This window comes from Microcaecilia unicolor, chromosome 1 (genome assembly GCF_901765095.1).
Source record: "Microcaecilia unicolor chromosome 1, aMicUni1.1, whole genome shotgun sequence".
Taxonomy (NCBI): Eukaryota; Metazoa; Chordata; class Amphibia; order Gymnophiona; family Siphonopidae; genus Microcaecilia; species Microcaecilia unicolor.
Window position 1 is genome coordinate 664,666,438 of NC_044031.1, and position 25,018 is coordinate 664,691,455.

The 25,018-nt window shown below is 45.5% G+C and overlaps 1 protein-coding gene across 1 annotated transcript in view; it reads right to left on the bottom strand.

The window, feature by feature from the left end:
• The window catches only part of CCDC33 (coiled-coil domain containing 33), a 642,117-nt gene that overhangs the window by 119,770 nt on the left and 497,329 nt on the right, over positions 1–25,018 (bottom strand). The window contains exon 15 of the mRNA XM_030187021.1: positions 5,990–6,041. Coding sequence (XP_030042881.1) covers positions 5,990–6,041 — 52 coding nt within the window. The remainder of the gene's footprint in view (positions 1–5,989; positions 6,042–25,018) is intronic.

A 25,018-nucleotide genomic window follows, 5' to 3' on the forward strand; every position in this document is an offset into this window, starting at 1 on the left:
TTAGGAACAAAGTATAATTCTGATGCTGTTTTAGCTTTGTTATGAAGTCTGTCCAGCTTGGAGAGACGATCAGACTACTAGGGATTTTTAATTCGTATCTCATATTTATATTGTAGTAACATTGATTATAAATACTTACATTATATATTAGACTTATTATAAAAAGTGATAGGGTGTGTTGGCTTTGCCTATGAAGAGGTGTGAGGAAGCTAATATCATATTACATTTTGAGAGCAATTCTCTAACAGTTTATTTATTTGCATTTTTTATACCGCCATTAACTAACTCCCAGATCAAAGCAGTGTATAGCAAACCTACCAAAGGAGATAGGTAAACAAAAAGAGGAAAACAAACTACAATTTCAATGACAGAAAAAAGAAACATACATCCAAGTTTCAATCATCATGGAAAATAATGGGCAGGGGGAGCAGGAGCAAAGTAAAAATGAGATATAGGGTCAAGGGTAAAAAAACCAAACAAACAGACAAAACAAACTAGGGAGAGGAGTGGTGATATTACCTAACCATCCATCTTAAGTAGAGTCAAATGCTTGATGAAAAAGCCAGGTTTTCAAGATGGATTTAAATGATTTTAAAAATAGATCTGCTCAGAGCTGTACAGGGACGGTCTTATTAATTGTGGGACCCTGTGCAGATCAGTTCGATGGGGCCCCCAGCCCTCACCTCTCCCCACCCACTGCTAACAATACTCAACAGAGCTGTACAGGGACGGTCTTATCAATTGTGGGACCCTGTGCAGATCAGTTCGATGGGGCCCCCAGCCCTCACCTCTCCCCACCCACTGTTAACAATACTCAACAGAACATTTTAATAGACAGCATAGGGTGTAAGCAAAGATGAAACATGTAAATAGATAAAATAGAGCAACAGGAGTTAGAAAATAAGGGGATTAATTTCAAGAAAGTTGCATGTGAGATCAGAAAGGTGCTTGAATGTTATCTTAGTGAGGATAGGAGTGGATAACCATGTTCTGCTATAGTATGTGTATCTGGTGTCACTCGTGTGTGTAGCAAGTTGCTTTCTTCTGAATCACTGAGTCACTGCTATCTCCTCTCCAAGCATCCATTTCTCCCTATCCTATTTCCCAGGACCTACTAAGTTCCAGTCCCCACCCCCATCAACACTCAACCCCTCAAATCTAAATTATTTCTTTGCCACTGCCAATTTTCCACTTAACTCCTCATCCAATCCCCACATTTATGCATTTCTATTAAACAATCCAGTTCTTGCTCAACTCAACCACCCCCAAAATATGCATCATTTCCTTCCCATAATTCAGTGCTCTAGCATGTGTGCCGCCTGCTTCTCTTACTCGCTTTCTGACCCAGCACCTTTTTTCTGTTTCCTTTTTGTGAACATTTTATCTCTGTAGGACATCTGCAGTGATTTTCCCCCTCTGTACTGGGAGCCAAAACTGATGCATGCATTCACAGCCGTCGCAGGACAGTGCAGGACAGTCGCAATTTCCTGGTGTACAAGTTTGCAGCTGTGTCACAACAATCATCTCTTTCATCTTTTTTCTTTATTTCTCTCTTGTTTTCTCCACTCCTAGTTAGCAGTGTAAACTCATTTCCCTTCTTTCACCCTCTCCCTCTTTTCACCTCTCACCTACTTATCATCTTTCCATCTCTCACTTTTACACCCTCCCCAGCCCTCCCATTGTCCCCTGTCTCTCTTTCTCCCCCCAGTCTATTCTCACTTTGTCTTTCTCTCACTCTCTCGCCCAAGCCCTCATCTACTTTTTTCTGACTCTCATTCCCTCACCAGCCCCTGCTCTTTTCCTGTAACTCTAGATGTCTTCCCAACATCTAGGCCAGTTCTTCTTTCTGTTGCCCCCATCCAGCTTCCTATTCCTCCTCAATTTATCTACATTTCCATGTTTTCCCTGCCCTTCTGTGGTCCTATTTCTTTATAATTCTTCCTAGGCCCCCTGCCCCTCTGATCCTTTACACCACCTCTTCACCCATCTCTCCATCCCTTCGCCCTTTGTTATTCTCTCCCACCCACTACAGTCTCACCCCTCCCCCAGCCCCAACATCAACACTCTCCTCTCATCCCTAACACCTGTTAGCCTGTCCCCTTCTCCCATATTTAGCATCAGACTCTCTCTCACCCTAACATCTACCTTGTGTCTCTCTCTCTCCTTTTGCCTCCTCAGATCCAGCATCCCCCTCTATATCTCTATTCACCCCTTTTCCATACTCCCCCTCTCTCATCCATGCTTCCCCTCCCCCCAGAAAAAATGATCTGGCATCTTTGTCCTCTCTCCCTCCTCCATTGGGAGGAGCATATTGATGCTATAGCATCTTTCCCTCTCTACCCCTCCCCCTCAACACAGTCCACCATCTCTGCCTCTCTCTTTCCTTCCCATCCTGGCTGCACCTCTCCCTCTGTCTCCCTCCTCTTATCAAGCACCTCCCCTCTTTCTTCCTGCTACCCCTCCAAATGGTCCAATAAGTATCTTTCCTCTCTTTCTCCATCCTCCCCCCCCACAAGGTCCAACATCTCCCCTTCTTGATACCCCTCTGTGACCTGCCTTCCCTCAAACCTTCCTTTAGTGTTTTTTTTTAGCTTTTGCAGCAGTAGCGTTGGTACATTGAAGAAGAGCAAGGCAATGTGGAGCCTTGCCTAGTTGCGTTTGAGCGCCAGAAAGTCGCTGCCGGTCCTCTCTACCTGACGCATGCTTCCTGTTGCATGTAGGCGGGACCTGGCAGCAACTTCCCAGCACTCAAATGCGACTATGCGAGGATCCACATTACCTTGCTCGTCTTCAATGGACCAACGTTGTTCTTGCAAAAACTAAGAACCACAAACAGAAGGTTTGAGAGGAGGGGTTAGAGAGGGTTGTCAAGAAGGGGAGATGCAGGACCTCCTGAAGGGGTTAGGGAGGAGGGAGGAAGGAGGACAGAAACGATGTGCAGAACTTTGCTCTTCCCTTCAGCAGGAGTTTCAGCTTCCCCCACGGGAGTGCAGGAGCAGGTCTGCAGTGGGACATGCCCCTGGGAGTGCGAGGCTCTGTGAAGCCGCCTCTGTTGCCCCTGCCTAAGACCGGCCCTGGAGCTGTAGGGGCATGGAATTCCAGAAATAGGGGGCAATGAAATAAAAAGCACAATGCCTGGTAGATTCCAGTTGGGCAAATTTAGGGCTGGGAAGACAAAGCCAGTGATCATTGAGGGATCTGAGGAGTCTTGTTGGGGTGTAGGGAATAGTTAGAGTGGATAATAGGGAGAGAAGCCCACTCCAAAAAGCTTAAATGTAAGGATAAGAGTTTTAAAAATTAACTGTTTCTCTATTGGTAGCCAGTGGTGCTGATATAGTAGGGGAGTGACATGGTCAGATTTGCACTGTGACAAAGGAGTATGATTGCTGTGTTTTGAAGGGACTGCAACTTCTTAAGATTAGACTTGGTGAATCCCAAGTAGACTGTATTAAAATAGTCTAACCTGGTAACAAGAAGTGACAGAATAAAGGAATGGAAGGTATCGTGATCAAAGTATCTTCTAACTGATCGAAGCAATGTAGAGTACGGAAACCAATTTTACAGAGGGAGGAAATTTGAGGAAAGAAAGAATGTTTAGAGTTGAGTATGGTGCCTAAATAACAGGAGTCAACAGGAGAGACAGAGCTATCAAAGAGGCTGAGAGGAATTGTAGGAGTAGGAAGATCCCGGTAAACTAAACAGGCTATGTTTTTTTCCTTGTTTAAAACTAGTCTATGGTCACATAGCCAGTTTGATACTGCTGTAAAACATGCTTGTAGAGGGACAATGGAAGGTGAGAAAGGGTTAATGGGATAAATGAGGAGAATGTCATTGGCATAGAAGTAAGCTGAGATCCCAGAATTCTGAAAGAGAGTGCTGAGAGGGCTAAGAAATACATTAAAGGGAAGGGGAGATAGAATAGAACCATGTGGAACCCTGCATGTAAGAGAGCGCAAGGAGGATGTAGAGGAGGGGGAGGACACCCTGAACAAACAATTTGCTAGAAAAGAGGAGAACCAGGCAAAGATTGTGCCTGATATGCCAATGGAAGCAAGGTAAGATAGCAGAAATGAATGGTCGACTAAATTGAATGCAACGGAGAGGTCAAGTGAAACAGTGAGAATACGGTGTCTGTCAAAATGAGAGTAAATTTCGCTGAGCAAGGCGGTAAGAACTGTTTCAGTGCTATAGTGGGAACTGAAGCCTGAGTGTCTGAGGTCTGGGGTGAAGTGCCAAGGATTTTTCTATAAAGGAGGAGGCCTGAATGTAAGCTGTCTTTTGAGCAAGTTTACCTTGTTAGGTGCCTAATCTATAAAGGAAAGTTATGTGCCTACTTTCCTTTATAGAATACTAGCACAACAGGTAAAATATGTGTTTAGATGCCAGAGACATATGCATAACATTGTATTCAATAAGTTACATGTATAAGTGCGAACCCTGCCTATGCTCTGCCCAGAATCCACTCATGTATATCCCTACCTGTAAGATATGTATGTATTTACAGTATAGTGCTTAGGCAGATTTTTGTCAATGATGTGTGGATATACAGACATTCACGTGTATATGCCAGTATTCTAATCATTTATGAATGCCTTTGGCACGTAAATGTTAGCATCTTGGGGGTGTAGTTATCAATGCGGGCTACCATTAAGATATGTTATTTTATCACAAAAGGGGGAGGGGGAATTATCAACAGTGGCCAGTCAAGGTCACAAGTACCTGGCAAGATCCCAGAACAGTAAAACAGATTTTATGCTGTTTATCCCAGGAAAATGCAATGGATTTTCTCAAGTCCATCTTAATAATGGTTTATGGACTTTTCTTTTAGGAACTTGTCTAAACCTTTTATAAACCCTGCTAAGCTAACTGCTTTTACCATATTCTCTGGCCACAAATTTCAGAGCTTAATTACACGTTGAGTGAAGACATATTTTCTCCAATTTGTTTTTAAATTTACCACTTAGTAACTTCAATGCATGCCCCTAGTCCTTCTATTTTTGGAAAAAGTAAACAAACGATTCACATCCACCTGTTCCACTCCATCTGTTGTACTCTGTTAGCACTATCTGCTGCCTTTATGGTACTGCCCTCCCTCTGCTGCTTCAATAATAGGCAGCCCAGCTCCAATAGATATGTTTCGTCAGCAAACACTTTAAATATCCCTCTGCTGCTGCCACCTTCCACTGGCTCTGCCATCTTTGCCCTGTTCCAACTTCTCATTGAGCCCTGCCTCTCCAGCTGCTATGATCATCATACAATAGCAGACTAAGCATATTTCTCACCTTGCCGTATAATTTGCTCTATATTCAATGCAGGCTTTATTCTCATACATAATTACTTGTATCCATTACATTGAAAACACTTGTTTAAGCAGCCATTTTTCCAACAGAACTAGTGAAGGGAAGGTCCTATGAGGGATTTTTGGGTTTCTGAGACTGAGTTTTATTAAAAATGTCCATGCCTCATGTGGACTTTTACAAGTAATAACAAAAAAAATCTTAGATGCCCAGATAAAATGTATTGCACATACTGAAGAAGGTCAAATGAAGAACAATGATCTGTCAATATGGCTAAATGGTGCTGTGAAAGAGGAGAGCCAAAAAGGCTTCAATAATGGAAGAGAGGACCTACTGACAAAAAAATGAGAAATTAGATGTAAAATATCAGTAAAGCAGATCAAGCAAAAATTTGAAGAGAAACTTGCTAATCAGGCAAAAGCTAATAAATGTTTTTTTTTCAAGAATATTACAAACAAGATACCTGAGACAGAATCAGATGGGCAATTAGATTACTAAGGGGTAAATGGGGCACTCAAGGACTAGAAATTTAAGTAGAGAAAGCCCAAACAAAAAACCAATGTCATATCCTCATTTGAATAACTCCAAAACTCTACTGGTTTAAAGTAGCCAACAAAATTAATATATTACTTTCAATAATGGCTTTCCCATTCCACTCCCTTCTTCTTTCATACATTTCTCTTGACACTTACCCTTTCCTGGTAGTCTCGTGCTGTATACCCTTGTATCTTTGCCACCATGCTGCTGAAAAAGAAATAAAGTTGTTCAAACAAAAAGAGGTATTCTGTTTTAAGATGTTATCTTGGCACTTTCTTATTACTTTTCAAATAGCATATTCTACAAATCTCCTACAGTCTTGAGAAAGATCACATTGCTGTAGGAAAGCCAGATTAGACATAACTAAACCTGTGTAAACTTCTACAGGGAAGAAAGGCATCATTATAATTCTCCAGTCATGGCTTAATGAAAGGATCCATAAGGGATATCTGACTGAGGTCATGTACACTTGACCACTGGCAACATCTAGACTGTCTCAGTTGGTACTCTTCTTTTAGAGATTTGTGGTCCTGTTTGTCAGCAAACTGAAAGGAGCCTCTTTTCTGTGCACAGCCTAGCCTCTAGGGGTGCATGGAGAAACTTCACTGCTTGGCCTTCCTACCCTTCCCTCATCTATCCATCTAGCCATGATCTACTTTTCTAATATTTTATTATATATCCTAGAATACTTCAGAATTGGAGGTAACGTTCTAAACTGGTTCAAAGGCTTCCTAACTACAAGAACTTATCAAGTGATATCTAATTCGAGTATGTCAGCTTCAGGAACACCCAAGTGCGGTGTTCCCCAAGGGTCTCCACTCTCGCCAACCCTTTTCAACCTAATGATGACACCGCTGGCCAAATCTTTAGCCAATCAAGGCCTTAACCCATACATATATGCAGATGATGTCACGATTTAAACGTAATTTAAAAGAAATCACCAAACAACATCAATCATAGCTTCCAAATTATGCACTCTTGGGCAGATGCATTTCAATTGAAACTAAATGCAGAGAAAACTCAGTGTCTTGTACTTACACCACAATATAATACTAATAACTTCACCACTATATCCGCACCAAACTTTACCCTTCCCATTTCAGATACCCTGAAAATTCTCGGAGTAACCATTGATCGGAATCTCACACTGGAAAGCCATGTGAAGAATATAACAAGGAAGATGTTTCACTCAATGTGGAAACTCAAGAGAATTAAACCTTTCTTCCCCAGGGGAATCTTTCATAATCTAGTACAATCAATGGTACTGAGTAATTTAGACTATTGCAATGGTCTTCTTGCTGGCTGTAAAGAACAAATTATCAGAAAACTTCAAACTGCCCAAAACACTGCAGCCAGACTTATATTTGGAAAAACAAAATAAGAAAGTGCTAGGCCCCTAAGAGAAAACTTACACTGGCTTCCTCTTAAAGAACATATAACTTTCAAAATATGCACTCTGGTGCATAAAATAATTCACGGTGATGCTCCGACCTACATGTTAGATCTTATTGACCTACCAACCAGGAATGCTAAGAGATCGGCACGCACATTCCTAAATCTTCACTTCCTCAGCTGTAAAGGTCTAAAATATAGATTAATACAGGCATCCAGCTTGTCATATTTGAGTTCACAAATGTGAAATGCTCTACCATTGGACGTGAAAATAATTCGTAACCTAATTAATTTCCGTAAGGCACTGAAAACACATCTCTTTAATAAGATATACCATAATGACTTATAATTGGAACTGTAATTCACCATCATTTACTTAACAATCGGATTATGTTCTCCCTATATCGTATTGTTTAATTTTAATATGCAATCCATATTAAAACCCAGACTGCCATCTCACTGAGGAGGAGATGGATTACAGAGTCCCAATAGACCCAACTTATTAGTAGAATTCCAGAATGGAGGGAAGCAAGCATAGAGAAGGCACATTTCCTTTAGCTTACACCAAAGGTGTAGAAACACAGGAAGGAGAAGTTTCATCCTTCAGCAGGAACTGATATGAAGTAGTGAAGGTATATCTTTTCAAAGGCTAGGAGAGGGGATCATAGAAGCAGGATCCCAGGACTCCATCAGGTTGGGCTCCCTTACTCCATCCAGAAAGGTTACTGCCCCAGTTCTACTGATATTAATCCACTAAACGTTTGTTTGGAACAGATTTCTTCCTGGCTCCAGTATCACAAGCTTTGTCTCAACACTGCCAAATCTGAATCTATCCATTTCCCAAATCCGTTCTGCGCTGTTCCATCTCCCCACACTGTTCTTGGATACATTCTTGCTTGAATTCTAGGGGTCATCTTTGATCCCAAACTAACTTTCAAATGGCATATCACAAAATTCTACAATCTTCCTTTTTTGCTCTACTATTGATTCTGCCAAATGTTTTCTCCCATTATCCTGTATTCGCACTCTCGTTATGTCTTTAGTCATCTCTCATTTAGATTATTGCAATTCTCTTTTCTCTGGTCTTCCCCTTATCCCTCTTAAATGGTTACAACTCATACAGTCAACAGCTGTTAAATTTCTACATAATGCCCTCAGGTTTGATCATATAATTTCTCTCCCTAAAGCAGAACATTGACTACTGGTATCCGCACATATTCAATGTAAACTGATAATGCTAATATATGAAGATTTACAACCCTCCACTCCCTGCCTACATCTCCAATTTACTCCACCTATACACTCCCACTCACACTCTATGTTCCTCAGAACAAGCCCTATTACAGCTGCACCCCCCATCCCATATAAGATTGGATGTCACTCGAGAAACTGCATTCTCTTATGCTGCCCTAAGCTTTGGAATACACTCCCTTTAGCCCTGAAGACTGAACCTTCCTATCCCACTTTCAAGAAACTCCTTAAAACATGGCTCTTTCAACAAGTTTTTAACCTTGATCTTTCTCTCTTTCTCTTCCCCTCCACTCTCTCTCTGAGCTTTTATTTGCAAACTGCTTAGCTGCTACTTCATGATTGGCAGTGTATCAAGTTTTGTAAATAAATAAATAATAACGCAATGCTTACCTTAAATGAGTAATTATTTGTAATTAGATAATGGAGATGTTTCTAGTATTATATTAATGGAAGGTAATGCCTGCAGTTCCCAGTGAACCATATAATTTCATATTCAGGAAGCAGAAAGGGAAACTAGAGAAAGGGGGAATTGGAGCCATTCCCATGAACTGAGCACTTGCTGAAATGGGAGCAGGAGGAAGCCCCAAATTGGAAGCAAAGCTAGGTATATCCTAGTGAGGAAGATTCCAGGCAGGAAGAGCAGCACCTGAAGAAGATAGGAAAGAAGGTTCCTGGGGTTACCCCAGCCAGTACTTACTGGCGCCTCACAGGGAGAAAGGGAGAAGCCGCTAGCTGAGAATGAAAGAAGCCAGTGAGGGTAGAAATTCTTCAGAGCCAATGCTGAAGGCCTGATAGAGTGGACTATATTAGAAAGGAGCTGATGTCAAGAGAGAGAGGTATGGACATTTCAATTTAAGAATCCTCTGTGTGATGGGGGGGGGGGGGGGGGCATCTGAGGAAACAGAAACAACTGAAGGTGGCAGTGAGAAGGAATTACTGTGTGAAGAAGCCTGCATGAACTGTGCAAGAGAATACCTTGAGAAGATTATATTTGTTTGCATTAATTGTAGAAAGTTTTCATCTTTCTTTTCGGATGAGTTAAGACCATATCTAAAAGTCCAAAGTTAAAGGGGAGGAGCTAAACTCCAGGTACACAGAAGAGCAGAGCTGTAGCCCTTTGAGAAGAAGATGACTGTTTAGAATGTGTTAATAACCTGAAACCAATACTATAAACCATCCATCACTGTAGTAAGGTCCTACTCTATTGTGAATATTTATTTTTAGACTGACTAAAGGAGTGATACACACCTTAGAATTGTTGCTGAGTTCTGCTGTGGTTAAAAGGAAAAGCTGGTCTGAATTACTTTCCTAAGGTAGAAGGGACTTTTAGGAACCAGACTGAACAGCACAGACTACTACGATGTGTAAAATGTTTTAGACAATCACCATTCAGGCAAACAAACCACCTGCAACTTTACTTTTAAAATGCTGTAACCCTCAACTAATCCCACCTACCTTTCTACTTTTCCTCTGGGTGTCATTTATTTGTCATAACTGTAAAGTGTCTCCTGTAGCTTGTGTCACTACCATTCACTGAAATCAAAATTAGAATTACAAGAGTTACAGCAGATAAAAAAAAAAACAGTTCAAATACCTACATTAAACTATTTGCTGCAGTCTTCCTCATCCTTGACTATATGCTGTGTTTGGGACTGTGTAGGCTGGATGATGGGGAGTGCTGCAGGTGCAGCGGCTGAGGCCATGTCTCGAGGTATCTCTGAACGAGGGAGCGGCACTTGGAGCGCGGAAGGGTCCGCATGGACTGTTCCTGGCCTTTGGGTGCTGTGCAGGGCCATTGAGTCTTCCACCTTAGAAGCATTGGCTCAGGTTTGACTTTGTCACCTTGCTTGCCTTGGGAGCGTCGGCTCGGGCTTTGTTGCTTTATCTTGCTTACCTTGGGAGCATCCAGCTCGGGCGCCTCAGTGACTGTTTGTTTGTCTTAGGTGTCATCCCTAGTCTTCTGTGTGTGGAGTGACCCACTCTGGCCTCTACCTGCGGTGCAGGTCTTCAAGAGACTCTTTCTTTTCCGTTTGTTTTGCTTCTGCTCCACTCTGGTTTTGAGGGAGCTTGCCGCGGTTGTTCAGCGGCTCATCTGAGTGTACTGACAGAATGAACCCTTTCCTTAACTACTAGCAGTGTTACCTCTGTCAGCCAAGTATTGCCTGTTTGTCTTTGTCCCGCTAGGGTGGGCCCTTTGCCTAGTCTATTGTGTTCTTCTGTATGCCATATGTTTGCATTGCTTTGCTAATATTGAGATGAGAAGCTAGGCTGCTTATGTTTGATTTCCCTAAACAGCTAGGCTGTTCTACTTTACCATAATCTATGTTTTATCTTTGCCTTGCTTCGGCTAGGTTAGACTGTATAGCTAGGCTGCCTGTTTTCCTTTCTGTGCCATTTGGCTACCCTTTTAGCCTTGTGTTTTTTGCTACTAATAAAGCTGCCTCAGGTCATCTCCACTTGTGGTCCAGTCCAGTTCTTAGGAGGTAGTTCAGGGATTCTCACGCAGCCACCTCTGGGCCAAGGGTTCACAAACATCATACAATGCACCAGATTACCATGAGAAGGAGACTAAAGATACTTTGTTGAGACGGTGTTTGAAACAGCAGAGGTTCCTGAGAGATCCTTGGGCAGGTTAATAACCCCATGAAGTGGAAGTGCTGTTTCATCTACGCCAGTGACTCTGGAAGCTATCTGGCAGACTATACAAGATTGAATTAATTGTGAGTAAAAAGTTATATCAATGGAGAACAATTTAGAGGGTATAACAGCCAGACTATAAGTATGAAGTAGATCCACCGGGGTTTCAACCACACTAGAAAAACTTGGTAGGAAAGTGTCTGGAGTCCAGGAAGCACAGAGTAAAATGACCCAGGGGTTTTAGGGATTACATCAGAAGCATGAAATGATGGAAAAAAGCTTGAGAAAACTGAATTTAACGATTTTGAAAGTCCCACAGATATCTCATATGACACCACGCAAACGTTTAGGAAATATCTGGGAAAATTCTGAAAATTCCTCCTGAGTCTATTCCCTCACTGAAAGCTAAGGTACTTACCTGTAGTAGGTGTTCTTTGAGGACAGCAGGCTTTATATTCTCATGAGTGCATGATATCAATCTGCGTCTCCCGGTCCGTGATTTATAAAAGTATAAACAGAGCTTTGTGGAGCACGAGACATGCTCCACCGAACATGCGCGAGTGCCTTTCCACCCACCATGTAAATGCGGTCTCCTCAGTTTTATACTAGAGCAAAAATAAAGTAAAAATAACCAAGGAGACAACTCCAATGGGAGGTGGGAGGGATTGTGAGAATATAAAGCCTCAGTGGCGTAGTAAGTGTCAGCTCGGGGGGGGGGGGTGCTCCCTGCCAGCCCCCCCCCCCCCCAGGTGCAGCACAATGACACCCCCCTACCCAATGCCTACCCTCCTCAGCTCCCTCCAACCAGCTCCTGCACCCTACCTTTAAAGAGATTTGGAAGCCGTGGAGAGGTGAGGCGCAGCGCTTCGTGCCTGCTTGTAAAAGAAGCATGGATTGTCATCGGGCCTTCCCTCACGCTGTCTGTCCCGCCCTCCGCTGACGCAACTTCCTATTTCCGCAGGGCGGGACAGACAGCGTGAGGGAAGGTCTGATGACGATCCACGCTTCTTTACATGCAGGCGCGAGGCGCTGCGCCTCGCCTCTCCACGGCTTCCGAATTTCTTTAAAGGTAAGGTGGCGGGAGCTGGTTGGAGGGAGCTGAGGAGGGTAGGCACTGGGTCGGAGGGGGGGTGTTGATGTGCTGAGAGGGGGTCATCGTGCTGCACCCGGGGGGGGGGGGGGTGCAACGGCGAACCGCCCCGGGTGGCAGCCCTCCTTGCTACGCCACTGTAAAGCCTGTTGTCCTCAGAGAACACCTGCTACAGGTAATACCATAGCTTCTCCAAAGACAACAGGCTTATTAATTCTCACAAGTGGGGAATCCCTAGCATCCAGGCTCACCAAAAACAACAAACACTGGTCAATTGGGCCTCGCAACGGCGAGGACATAACACAGATTAACCTGAAACGAGATACAATCATGAATGAAGTGCAGCCTGGAACAGAATAAATGGGCCTAGGAGGGTGAAGTTGCATTCTAGACCTCAAACAGATTCTGCAACACTGCCTGAACCACTGTCGCATCGGGTATCCTGCTCAAAGCAGTAGTGTGATGTGAAAGTGTGGCTTGAAGACCACGTCACAGCTTTGCAGTTTCTTCAATAGAGGCTGACCTCAAGTGGCTACAGACGCAGCCATGGCTCTGACATTGTGAGCTGTACCTGACCCTCTAGGGTTAGCCTAGCCTGGGCATAAGTGAAGGAAATGCAATCTGCCAGCCAATTAGAAATGGTGCATTTCCTGATGGCAAACCCCCATCCTATAAAAGAAACAAAAAGTTGGTGGACTGTGGGGCTTGGCCACTCTATGAGTAGGCCAATGCTATCTTGCAATCCAAGGGGTGCAAGCTGTTTCGCCAGGATAGGCATGAGGTTGGGGAAAGAATATTGGCATGGCAATCAACTGGTTTAGATTGGAACTCCGACACCCACCTTCGGCAAGAACTTAGGGTGAATGTGAAGGACTACTCTGTTGTGATGAAACTTAGTATAAGGTGCATCCACATCGAAGGCCTGAAGCGTACTGACTCTACGAGCTGAAGTTACAGCCACAAAGAAAATGACCTTCCAGGTCAGTACTTCAGATGGCAGGAATTCAGTGGCTCGAAAGGAGCTTCATCAGCTTTGTGAGAATGATGTTGAGATCCCTTAACACTGGTGGAGGTTTGACAGGGGGCTTTGAAAAAAAAGCAAACCTCTCATAAAGAAAACACTAGAGGCTTTCCATAGATGGGCTTGCCTTCTACAGGGTGATGATAAGCACTAATTGCATTAAGGTGAACCCTTATGGAGTTGGTCTTGAGATCAGACTCTGCTAGGTATAGAAGGTATTCAAACAGGGTCTGTGTAGGGCGAGCAAGGTGATCTAAGGCCATGCTCTCACATCAGATGGTCAAACCTTCCATTGACAGAATAACACCTTTTAGTGGAGTCTTTCCTGGAAGCCAGCAAGACCCGGGAGACACCCTCTGAAAGACTCAGGAGTTGAAATCAAGCTCTCAATATCCAACTGTGGAGCAAGAGACTGGAGTGCTGAGATGTAGAAGTGGCCCCTTGTTCTGCATGATGAGGGTCAGAAAACACTCCAATCTCCATGGTTCTTCAGAAATAACTCCAGAAGAAGAGGAAACCAAATCTGTCGCAGCCAGTGTGGTGCAATCAGAATCATGGTTCTGCGGTCTGAGTTTCAACAAAGTTTTCCCCACTAGAAGTATGGAGGATACGCATGGACAGAAACACCTGTCCTCCACTGAGGAGGAAAGCATCAGACACTAGTTTGTCGTGGGCCTGAAGTCTGGAACAGAACTGAGGACCTTGTGGTTGATCTGAGTGGCAAAAAGATCCCCAGGGGGGTGCCCCATACTTGGAAAGATCTCGCGTACCACTCTGGAATTGAAAAGACCACTCGTGAGGTTGCTTATCCTGCTCAATCTGTAGGCCAGACTGTTGTTATTCTGCCAGATACGTGGCTTGAAGAAACATACCGTACTGGCGAGCCCAAAGCCACATTCTGATGGCCTCCTGACACAGGGGGCAAGATCCGGTGCCCCCCTGCTTGTTGATATAGTACATGGCAACCTGATTGTCTGTCTGAATTTGGATAATTTGATTGGACAGCCGATCTCTGAAAGCCTTTAGAGTGTTCCAGATCGCTCGCAACTCCAGGAGATTGATCTGAAGACCTGATTCCTGAAGGGACCAAGCTCCCTGAGTGTGGAGCCCATTTACATGAGCTCCCCACCCCAGGAGAGATGCATCCGTAGTCAGCACTTTTTGAGGCTGAGGAATTTGGAAGGGATGTCCCAAGGTCAAATTGGAGCGAATTGTCCACCATATCAGGGAGTTGTGAAAAGCGGTGGACAACAGGATTGCATCTTCTAGATCCCCTGCAGCTTGATACCACTGGGCAGCTAGGGTCCACTGAGCAGATCTCATGTAAAGGCGTGCCATGGGAGTCACATGAACTGTGGAGGCCATATGGCCCAGAAGTCTCAACATCTGCCGAGCTGTGATCTGATCTGGCCAAGGAAACCAGGGACAGAAGGTTGTCCGCCCTGAGAGTCCAGCAGAGCTCCTATGAATTCTAGTTGTTGGACTGGAAGGAGATGGGACTTTTGGTCATTTATAACAAACCCGAGTAGCTCCACGAGCTTGAGAGTCATCTGCCTGGACTGTAGAGCTCCTGCCTCCGAGGTGTTCTTCACCAGCCAATCGTCGAGATAAGGGAACACATGAACTCCCAGCCTGTGTAGCAACGCTGCAATGACCGCCAGGCATTTGGTGAACACCTGGGGCGCAGAGGCGAGCCCAAAGGGCAGCACACAATAAGGAAAGTGCTGTGTTCCCAAACGGAATCGAAGATACTACCTGTGAGCTGGCAGTATCGGTATGCGAGTATAAGCATCCTTCAAGTCCAGGGAGCATAGCCAGTTGTTTTTCTGAATCATGGGAAGAAGGGTGCCCAGGGAAAGCATCCTGAACTTTTCTCGAAACAGATATTTGTTCAGGGCCCTTAGGTTTAGGATGGTACGCATCTCCCCTGTTTTCTTTTGCACAAGGAAGTACCTGGAATAGAATCCCAACCCTTCTTGCCCCGGGGCACGGGCTCAACTGTATTGGCGCTGAGAAGGGCGGAGAGTTCTTCTGCAAGTACCTGCCTGTGCTGGAAGCTGAAGGACTGAGCTCCCGGTGAGCAATTTGGAGGTTTGGAAATCAATTGAGGGAGTATCTCCACCGGACTATTTGAAGAACCCATCGATTGGAGGTTACAAGAGGCCACCTTTGATGAAAAATTTTTAACCTCCCCCTGACCGGCAGATCGTCCGGCATGGACACTTTTATTGTGGTTATGCTCACCTGGAGCCACTCAAAAGCCTGTCCCTTGCTTTTGCTGGGGCGCTGCAGGGGCCTTTTGAGGCGCACGCTGTTGATGTGAATGAGCGCGCTAGGGAGGAGCCTGAGCAGGCTGGCGGGAAGGTGGATTGTACCTACACTTATTGTAAGCATAGGGAGCATTCCTCCTTCCCCCGTAAAAACGTCTACCTGAGGTAGATGCTGAAGGCGCTTGGTGGGAGAGTTTGTCGAATGCGGTTTCCCGCTGGTGGAGCTGCTCTACCACCTGTTCAACTTTCTCGCTGAAAATATTATCCCCCTGGCAAGGAACATCCGCAAGCCGCTGCTGGACTTGATTGTCGAGGTCAGAGGCATGCAGCCAAGAGAGTCTGCACATCACTATACCCTAAGAGGCGGCTCTGGACGCCACATCAAAAGAATCGTAAGTACCCCTGGACAGGAATTTACGACACACCTTCAGCTGCCTGACCACCTCCTGAAAAGGCCTGGCGTGCTCCGAAGGGAGATGATCAACCAGGTCCGCCAGTTGCTTCACATTATTCTGCAAGTGAATGCTCGTGTAGAGCTGGTAGGACTGGACTTTGGAGATGAGCATAGATGACTGATAGGCCTTCCTCCCAAAAGAGTCCAAAGTCCGAGCCTCCCGTCCCGGGGGCGCCGAGGCGAAATCTCTTGTACTTTTGGCTCTCTTGAGAGCAGAATCCACAACCCCCGAGTCATGAGGCAACTGGGCCTTCATCAACTCCGGGTCACCGTGAATCCTATACTGGGACTCAACCTTCTTAAGAATGGTGGGGTTAGATAGTGGTTTCATCCAGTTCCTCAACAGTGTCTGTTTAAGGGCATTATCTAGAGGAACAGTGGATGACTCAGGTGGCGAAGGATAGTCCAGGATCTCAAACATCTCAGCCCTGGGCTCATCCTCATTTACCACCGGGAAGTGAATGGCCGTAGACATTTCCCGGACAAAGGACGAGAAAGACAAACTCTCCGGGGGAGAAAGCTTTCTCTCTGGCGAAGGAGTAGGGTCAGAGGGAAGGCCACAAGACGCCTCAGAAAAGAAATATCTTGGGTCTTCCTCTGCTTCCCACAAGGCCTCTCCTTCGGTATCGGACAGGAGTTCTCTGACTGCAGTCCAAAGCCGAGCCCGTCTCAACGCTGAGGAGCAGCCTTTCCAGGATCCCTGGAAGAATGGCGTGGAGGCGCTCGTCAAGAGTGTCCGTCGAGAAAAGCTGTGGAGTCGGTACAGGAGTCGAGGCTAGAATCTGCCGAGGAGGAGGAGGCAGTACCGGGCTGTCCGGAGACCGGCGCATCAACACCTCTTTTATGAAGGGTGAGTGGTCCTCCCGGCGTCGACGCTTCACGGGTGCTGATTCCCTGGACGCCCCGGAGCTCTCGGTACCGTGACGAGAAGGGGACTGATGACGGTGCTTCTTTGTCTTCGCTCGAAGCACGTCACCTGTACCCCTCGGGGTTGGGTCCGAAAGGGGTCGGTCCCGATGGGCCTGTACCGCAGGAGCCCTCGAGGCAGGTGGAGACCCACTCGATGGTTCACTGCTGCCAGCATGTGATGGTCTCTGGACAGCCATTACCTGCGCTCCTGAGGTCGATGCCGAAGTACCAGGCAAAGCTCCAAACAGGCGCTCCAGTTGAGCTTGTCTTGACGCTTGTGTCCGCTTTTTAAGGCTAAGACACAACTTACATGCATCTGGGCGATGGTCAGGCCCAAGGCACTGGATACACCACGCGTGAGGGTCGGTGCCTGAGATTGCCCGGTTGCACCGAGTGCACTTCTTGAAGCCGCTGGCGAGCCTCGATGTCATCAACGGAAAAATAGCAGTGGCAAAATCAAAATTCACGATGGTGCCAAAGGAAAGGCACAAAAAAGGGAGAAAACCCATACGGGCGGCAAAAATGGCCGCACACGACAATGATAAGAAACTTGAGGGCAAAAACTAAAGAAACTAAGGGAAAAACTTTTTTTTTGAAAGAAAAAAAACGAAACAGCTCGTTCACAAGCACAATGGAAAAAACCGACGAAAAGCCAGCTAAACGAAGGCTCTTCTTTTCTGGGGCACAGAACCGCCATAGACAGCCGCTCTTGACTGCGGAAAAAAGAAGACTGAAGCAGGACTCTCGCGCGACAGGCAGGAAGATGGCTGCGCACACACGCGCGCTCAAAGGCTTTAGCAACCTTTGTTGCTAGGAAGATTTTCCGGACCTGGGGCTGCCGTGGACGTCACCCATATGTGAGAACCAGCAGCCTGCTTGTCTTCGGAGAAACATTTTATCACTAACCTGCAAATTGGGGGAAACTAATCTCAGCTAATAAAGAAATTAATAAAGTATTCAAACTGTGTTACTAAGCAGCTTTATCAAGTAAGCCAGGGAGATCAGATGCAGGTGATAACATCAATTCAAGAATGTGCAAAACACAACAAACTTTGCCTGAACGCAAGTAAAACCAAGCTTCTCTGGGTCCGTATCACAAGTGGATACATACCTGATATCAAAATCCAATCTCGGAAGTACGAACTCCCCCTCAAATCAGAAGTCAGGAACCTTGGAATACAGTCAGATTCAACACTTACTCTGATTCCCCAAATCCAAGCAACCTTCAAGAGCTGCTTCTACTATTTGCGACAGGTACGCTGCCTCTCTCCTTACATCGAGAAGGGAAATCTTATTCTAGTTGTGCATGCCATGATAACATCAACACTGGATTACTGCAATGCACTATACAATGGTCTGACTATAAAAAGCATGCACCAGGACAAGTTGATTCAGAATGCAGCAGCAAGACTCATAGAAGGTTGCAAGCGACATGAGCACATCACACCATTTTTGCAAAAACTTCATTGGCCACCCGTACAATACAGGGCTAAATTTAAAACTCTATATCTGATCTTCAAGACCCTTAAAGGAAATGGCTCTGAGTACCTGAAGAATAGGATGATCTTCTACACATCGCCAAGGACACTAAGGTCCTCTCAAGGACAATCACTAACCACACACTCTCCAAACGACATTACACGATGTGATACCCGCAAGTGAGCCTTCTCCAGAGTAGCCCCCACACTCTGGAATGCATTGCCCGAAAGACTCTGCTTAACACAAGACTATCTCTACTTCAGGAAGCAGGTGAAAGCCTGGCTCTTCAACCAGATCTTTAATGGAAGAAGTAACTAAGTTGTTAGTCTTACTCACACACACAAGGAGTGACACAGGCTGCACATCAGTATCCCGTCTCCCTGGAGTCATTGGTCCACTTCCCACTTCCTTTTAACTGTTGTTTTCTCGTGGGAGTTAGTGTTCATCCACCTTGGTGGATCACCTCCTCCATACTACAACAGAACATGTTTATCCACTCCTACCCTAGCTGAGATAATATTTAACCATCTCTCTGACCTCATGTGCAACTTTCTTTAAAGTAGTCACCTTACTTTCTAACTCTCTTACCTATCTATATGTTCCATCTTTGCTTTACCCTTTCATTATCATTTAAAATGTTTTATTACATATTGTGTTGACATTGTAAGTAGTACACTGCGCCATACTTTGTATTGTTATTTGAATATTTTTACTGCTGTAACTACCTATTGTTCATGTTTGATCTATTCTTACTGTACACTGCCTTGAGTGAATTCCTTCAAAAAGGTGGTAAATACATCCTAATAAATAAATTCATTCAGTGGGGTTAGTAGAGCTCTAGCAGAACATGTAAGTCATCAGAAGCACTCACCAGCATCCCTTGAATCCACTGGAATTTTAAATTCCACTGTGGATGCCACATCTTTAGATGGGCGATAGGTACCATAGGGATAGCTGTAGCCATGTGACCTAGCATTTGAAGATAAGCTCTGGCTGCAACCTTGAGTATGTTTGTAAAGCATGGACATGAAAAATGAGGGCCTGCATGCCATCCTCTGGTAGGAAGATGTGAGGAAGTGCCTAGTCCAATGATAGTTCCACTTAAAGTGCATCTTCCTGTGACACCTTAACAGATCCAAAACTTGGAAGCCTAGGCAGGAGGGCATGATCCAAATCAGGAAGAATAAATCTTCTGAGTATGGGAAAATTGAGGAAAGACTGCCAATGGTGGCTGAAAATAGCCTCCGTTCCCTGCCAGTGGTAGCTAAGGGAAGTCTCCAAATCTGGCCAAAGTACCTGGGGGATTGCTAAGTAGGAGTTTCAACCTGCAATGTAGGACTTATCCAGCTACAGGAAGTATCTGACCAGTTGCTTCCAGTAAAAAGTCCTCCCTTTTGACCTGTCCTCAACACCCACGATTTTCATGAACTCCCTGGTGGTGGTAGTGGCCTACCTCAATCACCAAAGTCATTTTGTACTCCTGTATCTCAATGACTGGCTCCTAATGGCCTCTTCAGAAGCACAGGCCTTAATTCTAGTGAATGAGGCTGTATAGATTTTTCAGTCACTGGGGTTTCTTTTCTTTCCTTTATTCTCACTTTAATTTTTATTAGTTTTCAGATGACTGGAAGCAACTGGTCTTGAGGCACAATCCGAGATACTTCCTGCAGCTAGGTAATTCCTGTCAAATGGGAACGTGCCTCCGAAGGCTCCTGATAAGTGACACTAGGCAAGTTCTTAACTAACCCTTAATAAACTTGTTAAAAATCTTTGCAGGAATGAGCATGGTTATTTTTTTCGGGGGGGGGGGGGGGCATGGATATAGACAATGAGGATTCATCAGAGACTGTGACCAACACTAAGGCCAAGATGCACTAAAGACTCTTTAAAGCCCTTTCCTTACCGATTCCCTTAGCGAATCAGTAAGGAATGGGCATGGATCAAGGAATAGGAATGCAAATGAGCTGCTCGTTGTAGCTCACTTGCATTCTGTATTCCATCGCTAAACGTCGGCCAGTTGGCCGGTCAAGCATGCGCAGAGCAGCCAAGCATTACGCTGGCTGCTCTGCGCATGCCAAGGACGTTTCACTATATATTAAAAAAAAAAGACGAGCTGTGCCTATGGATGTCCTTCATGGACGTCCCTCACTATATATATAAAAAAAAGACAAGCTGTGCCTATTGATGTCCCTTCGCCGCTCCCCCCTGCATTGAAATGACAGCTTCCCGCTACCCCGCTCCCCGCCATCCTCTGCACCCCGAGGCTCCATCCCCCCTGCCCCCCCTGAGGTCGTCACCGCGGCCGCGCCCCCCCTCCACCTGCTCCCCCTCGTTTACTACCGGTCCGGGCCCTCACAGCGCCTCCCACCCTCCGGGTGAAGGTGCTGCAGCAAGCAACAGCTGATCGCTTCCCTTCGGACTTCCCTCCTTTCCTCCCTGGCCCGCCCGTCGTCTGACGTAAGGCCAGGGCGGGGAGGTTGGGACTGCGGGAGCTGTCATTTCAATGCAAGAGGGAGGGGGAGAGCGGGCGCGATCTAAGGGGGGGGGGGGCAAAGGATGTCCATAGGCACAACTCGTCTTTTTATATTATATATATATATATATATATATATATATATATAGAGAGAGAGAGAGAGAGAGAGAGAGAGAGAGAGTGAAGGACGTCCATAAAGGACGACCATAGGCACAGCTAGTCTTTTTTTTTTTTTTTTATAGTGTGAAGCCCCAACAGGTACAGACCTCTCGTTAGATTTTCCAGAGTTAAGGCAATTGGAAAAGGTTAGTGCATCTCATTACAATAGGGTTTCTACACAATTTGCTCATCTGCATTCCGTTTTTGTTAGCTGCTACTGTTGTCGGAAAAAGGCTCGGAGAAACCTTTAGTGCATGCCAGGGTTTACTACTTGCTCGTTAAGTTTAGTGCATCTGGCCCTAAAACAGAAGAGGGAATCTCCTGTGGAGCGGTTGTACAGGCATGGCAGAGGTAGCGCTAAAGATCTCATGCTGTGCCCAGGGTTCTGTGCTGGAGGTTGTTGCTCTGCACAGGAATCCAAGCCACACACAGCTACCTTCTCTTCTGGCTGTGGCAGGTCTTCTGTTGGCAGCTGTGCTACAGGCCTAATAGACTTATGGGTCAGCTTTTCCATGCAATCCCCTTGTACAGCTGAATCTTGCCACTATGGTGCTTAAACTGTCTTTTAAATGTTTATATTGCATAAATGTCTAAATCCCAATTTTACAAAGCTGGGACATACATGTCTAAAACTGAAAAAGGACATTTGACAAGGGGGCATAGTCTGGGCATGTTTTGGGTGGAAGTAAAAAAATTCATATATGCCTCTTTTCAAAAGGGAAATACATATCTATGTCCACCCCCCCCCCCCCCATGTCTGAATTTACACCTGCTTCCTGAGACATCTAAGCTTCAGAAAAGTGCTCCTATTGAGCAGTGCTCTATTGAGGGTATTAGAGGATGCCCCTCCCCACTTTAATGCCCCAGTACTTGATGTCCTCCTGGAAGCAAAACTGGCAAGGAATATCAGCCACTGTGACAGCTTTGGGAAAAATAAATGCTTGCTTCTAAAATGGCTGAAATTAATGTTTATGTTTCAGCACATAAATGTGTATATTACTATTTCATAGCAAACATTTATGTGCCAGAACATAAATGTCTGTGTGCGTGTTTTAACCTTATGATGTTTTAGATGTTTATGGTTCTAAAATGGATGCTTAACACACATAAATGCTACTAACATGTCCATATCCTGCTTTAAAATACTTGCAGAATTTGAGATGCCCAAACTTGGATATCTCAATTCCAGTTTGTGTGACCTCTCTAAAAGCCATTTCTCACTATATACAGCCAGTGGCAGTGACCACATTATGGCCCACATTTTAGAAGCTCATACAAATGTAGATACTGGGGCTTGCACATGTATGTAGTATACATGTGTACAATCTGATTTTAGAAAGCCAGGTAGTCACGTGTCTATGAACTTCTTATATTCACTTGAAAGGGAGAGTGGATTGAGCAATCTATGGGTGGGGTGAAGGTGGGTCTGAAATCTAAACATGTAATCCCCATCCCAGAAGGGGAATCCACATATATGCCCTGACACCTCGAAACTTCATGGAACGCTGACCCCTAGTAATAGTACCATGGGACTACCACTAGGGATCACTGACACCATTCTTGTACCTAGAACCAGTTGGGTCAGAAGCAGAGGGAAGCTTCTCCCAACTCCCACCATTAGACCACCAGGATTCCCTCTGAGTAGGACCCATAGGTTGTTGTGGGGCTGCCTATGGGGGTGAGGGAAGGGTTCTTGACTGCTGAGAGGGGCTTGTTTTGCACCCTACACATGGAAGTGGCAGCACACACATGTGTAGGACCTATTTTCCCTGTGTGTTTTTAGTACATCTGTCTTTGAAAATATATAAGAACATAAGAATGGGAGGAAGTGACGTCAGCTCCGGGAGATGGCTGCTTAATGCTAGAGCTCAGCTAGCTCCGGAGCGAAATTAAGAACTCTTTCCGTTTAAATCGAGCGATTTTTTCTCCCAAACACTCCCAAAAGTGCAGATGGCGGCTAGGAAGAAGCTGGCCAAATTTAAATTTACATCGGATGCCGCGAGCAAGGGCCAGGGATCGGGACATCGGGCGGTGACACGAGGCGCCAAAATGGCCGCCGAAGATACTGAATCCGACCCGGACCCCGAGGAGCCCGTTGGCAGCGATGCGGAGTTAAGTAAAAATGATCTCGCTCGATGGTTTAAGGAACTGAAGGCAGAGATGGTGGCGACCAGGCGTAGCATCCATACTGCGGTGGCGGAATTACATGATGAAATGCGGGAAATTGGTAACCGGCTCACAGAAGCTGAAGAAAAGACTGAGGGGATAACGGAGGAAGTGCGGGACCTCAGGGCAGCCCTCAAAACGGAACAACAAGTGAAAATAGAAATGGACCTGATGATGGAAGATTTGGAGAATCGCTCCCGTCGGTGCAATCTGCGTTTTAAGGGGATCCCCGAGGAGGAGGAGTATAAGGACTCAGTGAAAACAGTGCAGGAGATCTGTGCTCATTTGCTTCAGCAAGATCAGAGTGAAGGAGAGCAAATTACAATGGATCTGATAGAACTCGAAAGGGCACACAGAAGCCTGGGACCACAGCGGGGAGGAGTGCCCAGAGATATAGTGGCGTGTTTTCACAAATATACCATAAAGGAAAAGGTGTGGAAAAAAGCAAGAGCCTTGGGTGACATTGAATGGAAATCTGGCAAGATTAAAATATTCCAAGATCTTGCCAGAAAGACGCTACAAAGAAGGAGAGACTTTAAGGAAATTACCACCTATCTTCAAAAGGCGGGGCTTCGCTATAGGTGGCTCCATCCATTTGGAATACAAATAACAGTGGGTAACACAACGCGCAAGCTCAATTCACACCAGGGAGCCTGGAAGGTCCTGCGTGAAATGGGATGTACCGATGTTCCAAGAGAGGACAACGAGACTCAGCTTCCTCAGCGAAGTCCGGGAAGGAAGAATCAGAATGGCTGGAAGAAAGTAGAAAGGGGGAAAGGCAACATATCCCCTCATGCAGCGAGACCTGGGTCAGAGAATGGAGATGCAACCTGATTTGGACTGAGTAAATACTGCATATTGATCAGAGGGATGAGGGTGAAGAAGGAAAATTGTTGTATGTTTAAACTGGTGAATGTTTTGAAAATGTTTAAGGAGGGTTGAAAGGGGAGAGTTAAATTTAAAGTTAAAGGCTTGTTTAGCTTGATTCTGGGGAGGGCGTACTTCCTTAGGGGCAAACTGGCAGGAAAGGGAGCAAGCCAGTTGCAAGGGAGGTTTGGGGGGAAAAGGGGGGATGGAGGGGGGAATGCATTGGGGGGGAGGGGGGGAGGTGGGCTGAGGGTGGGATCATGGAACGTTAATGGGTTAAACAGTCCGGGTAAGAGAAGTATTATCTTCAAAGAACTGCGCAGAATGAATGGGACATTGTAATGCTCCAGGAGACCCATGTTCGGAAACGTGATGTATCATTAATCCTGAATAAGGGTCTTGGAGAAGGTTATGCATTAGCGGACCCTAGGGGAAGTAAAACGGGAGGGCTGATAATCTATGTGAAAGAAAATCTGCAATTCACCTGCGAGGCCCAATATTGCGAGGATGACGGTAGATGCCTGGCGATTAAGGGTAGGATAAACAATCAGCTAATCACACTAGTTAACATATATGCCCCCAATGTCGGGCAAGGCAGGTTTTATGACAAGATTAGGGCAGAATTGATTCCTTTCGTGGGTGGGATGGTGTATTGGGGGAGATTTTAATTACCCAGTGGGGGAGATAGACCATTCCAAAGGAAGGACGGGAGGGGGAGGGTACCCTAGGAGGCTGCTACTTAGATTGATGAGGGAACTAGATCTGATAGATGTGTGGCGTTGCAGCATCTGAATCAAAAACAATATACTCACTACTCCCACACACAGGGAACGTACGCAAGAATCGATGCTATCTGGTGCAGCAGAACATGGTGGGGTGAAATTCATAAAGCAGAGATTGAAAGTATGCATGCATCAGACCATTCCCCGGTATGGATTTCCATGCGGGGGTGGGGAAAAGAAGAATGGGAGTAGTATGGAGACTTAATGAATCACTTCTTGATAGTGAGGCTGATT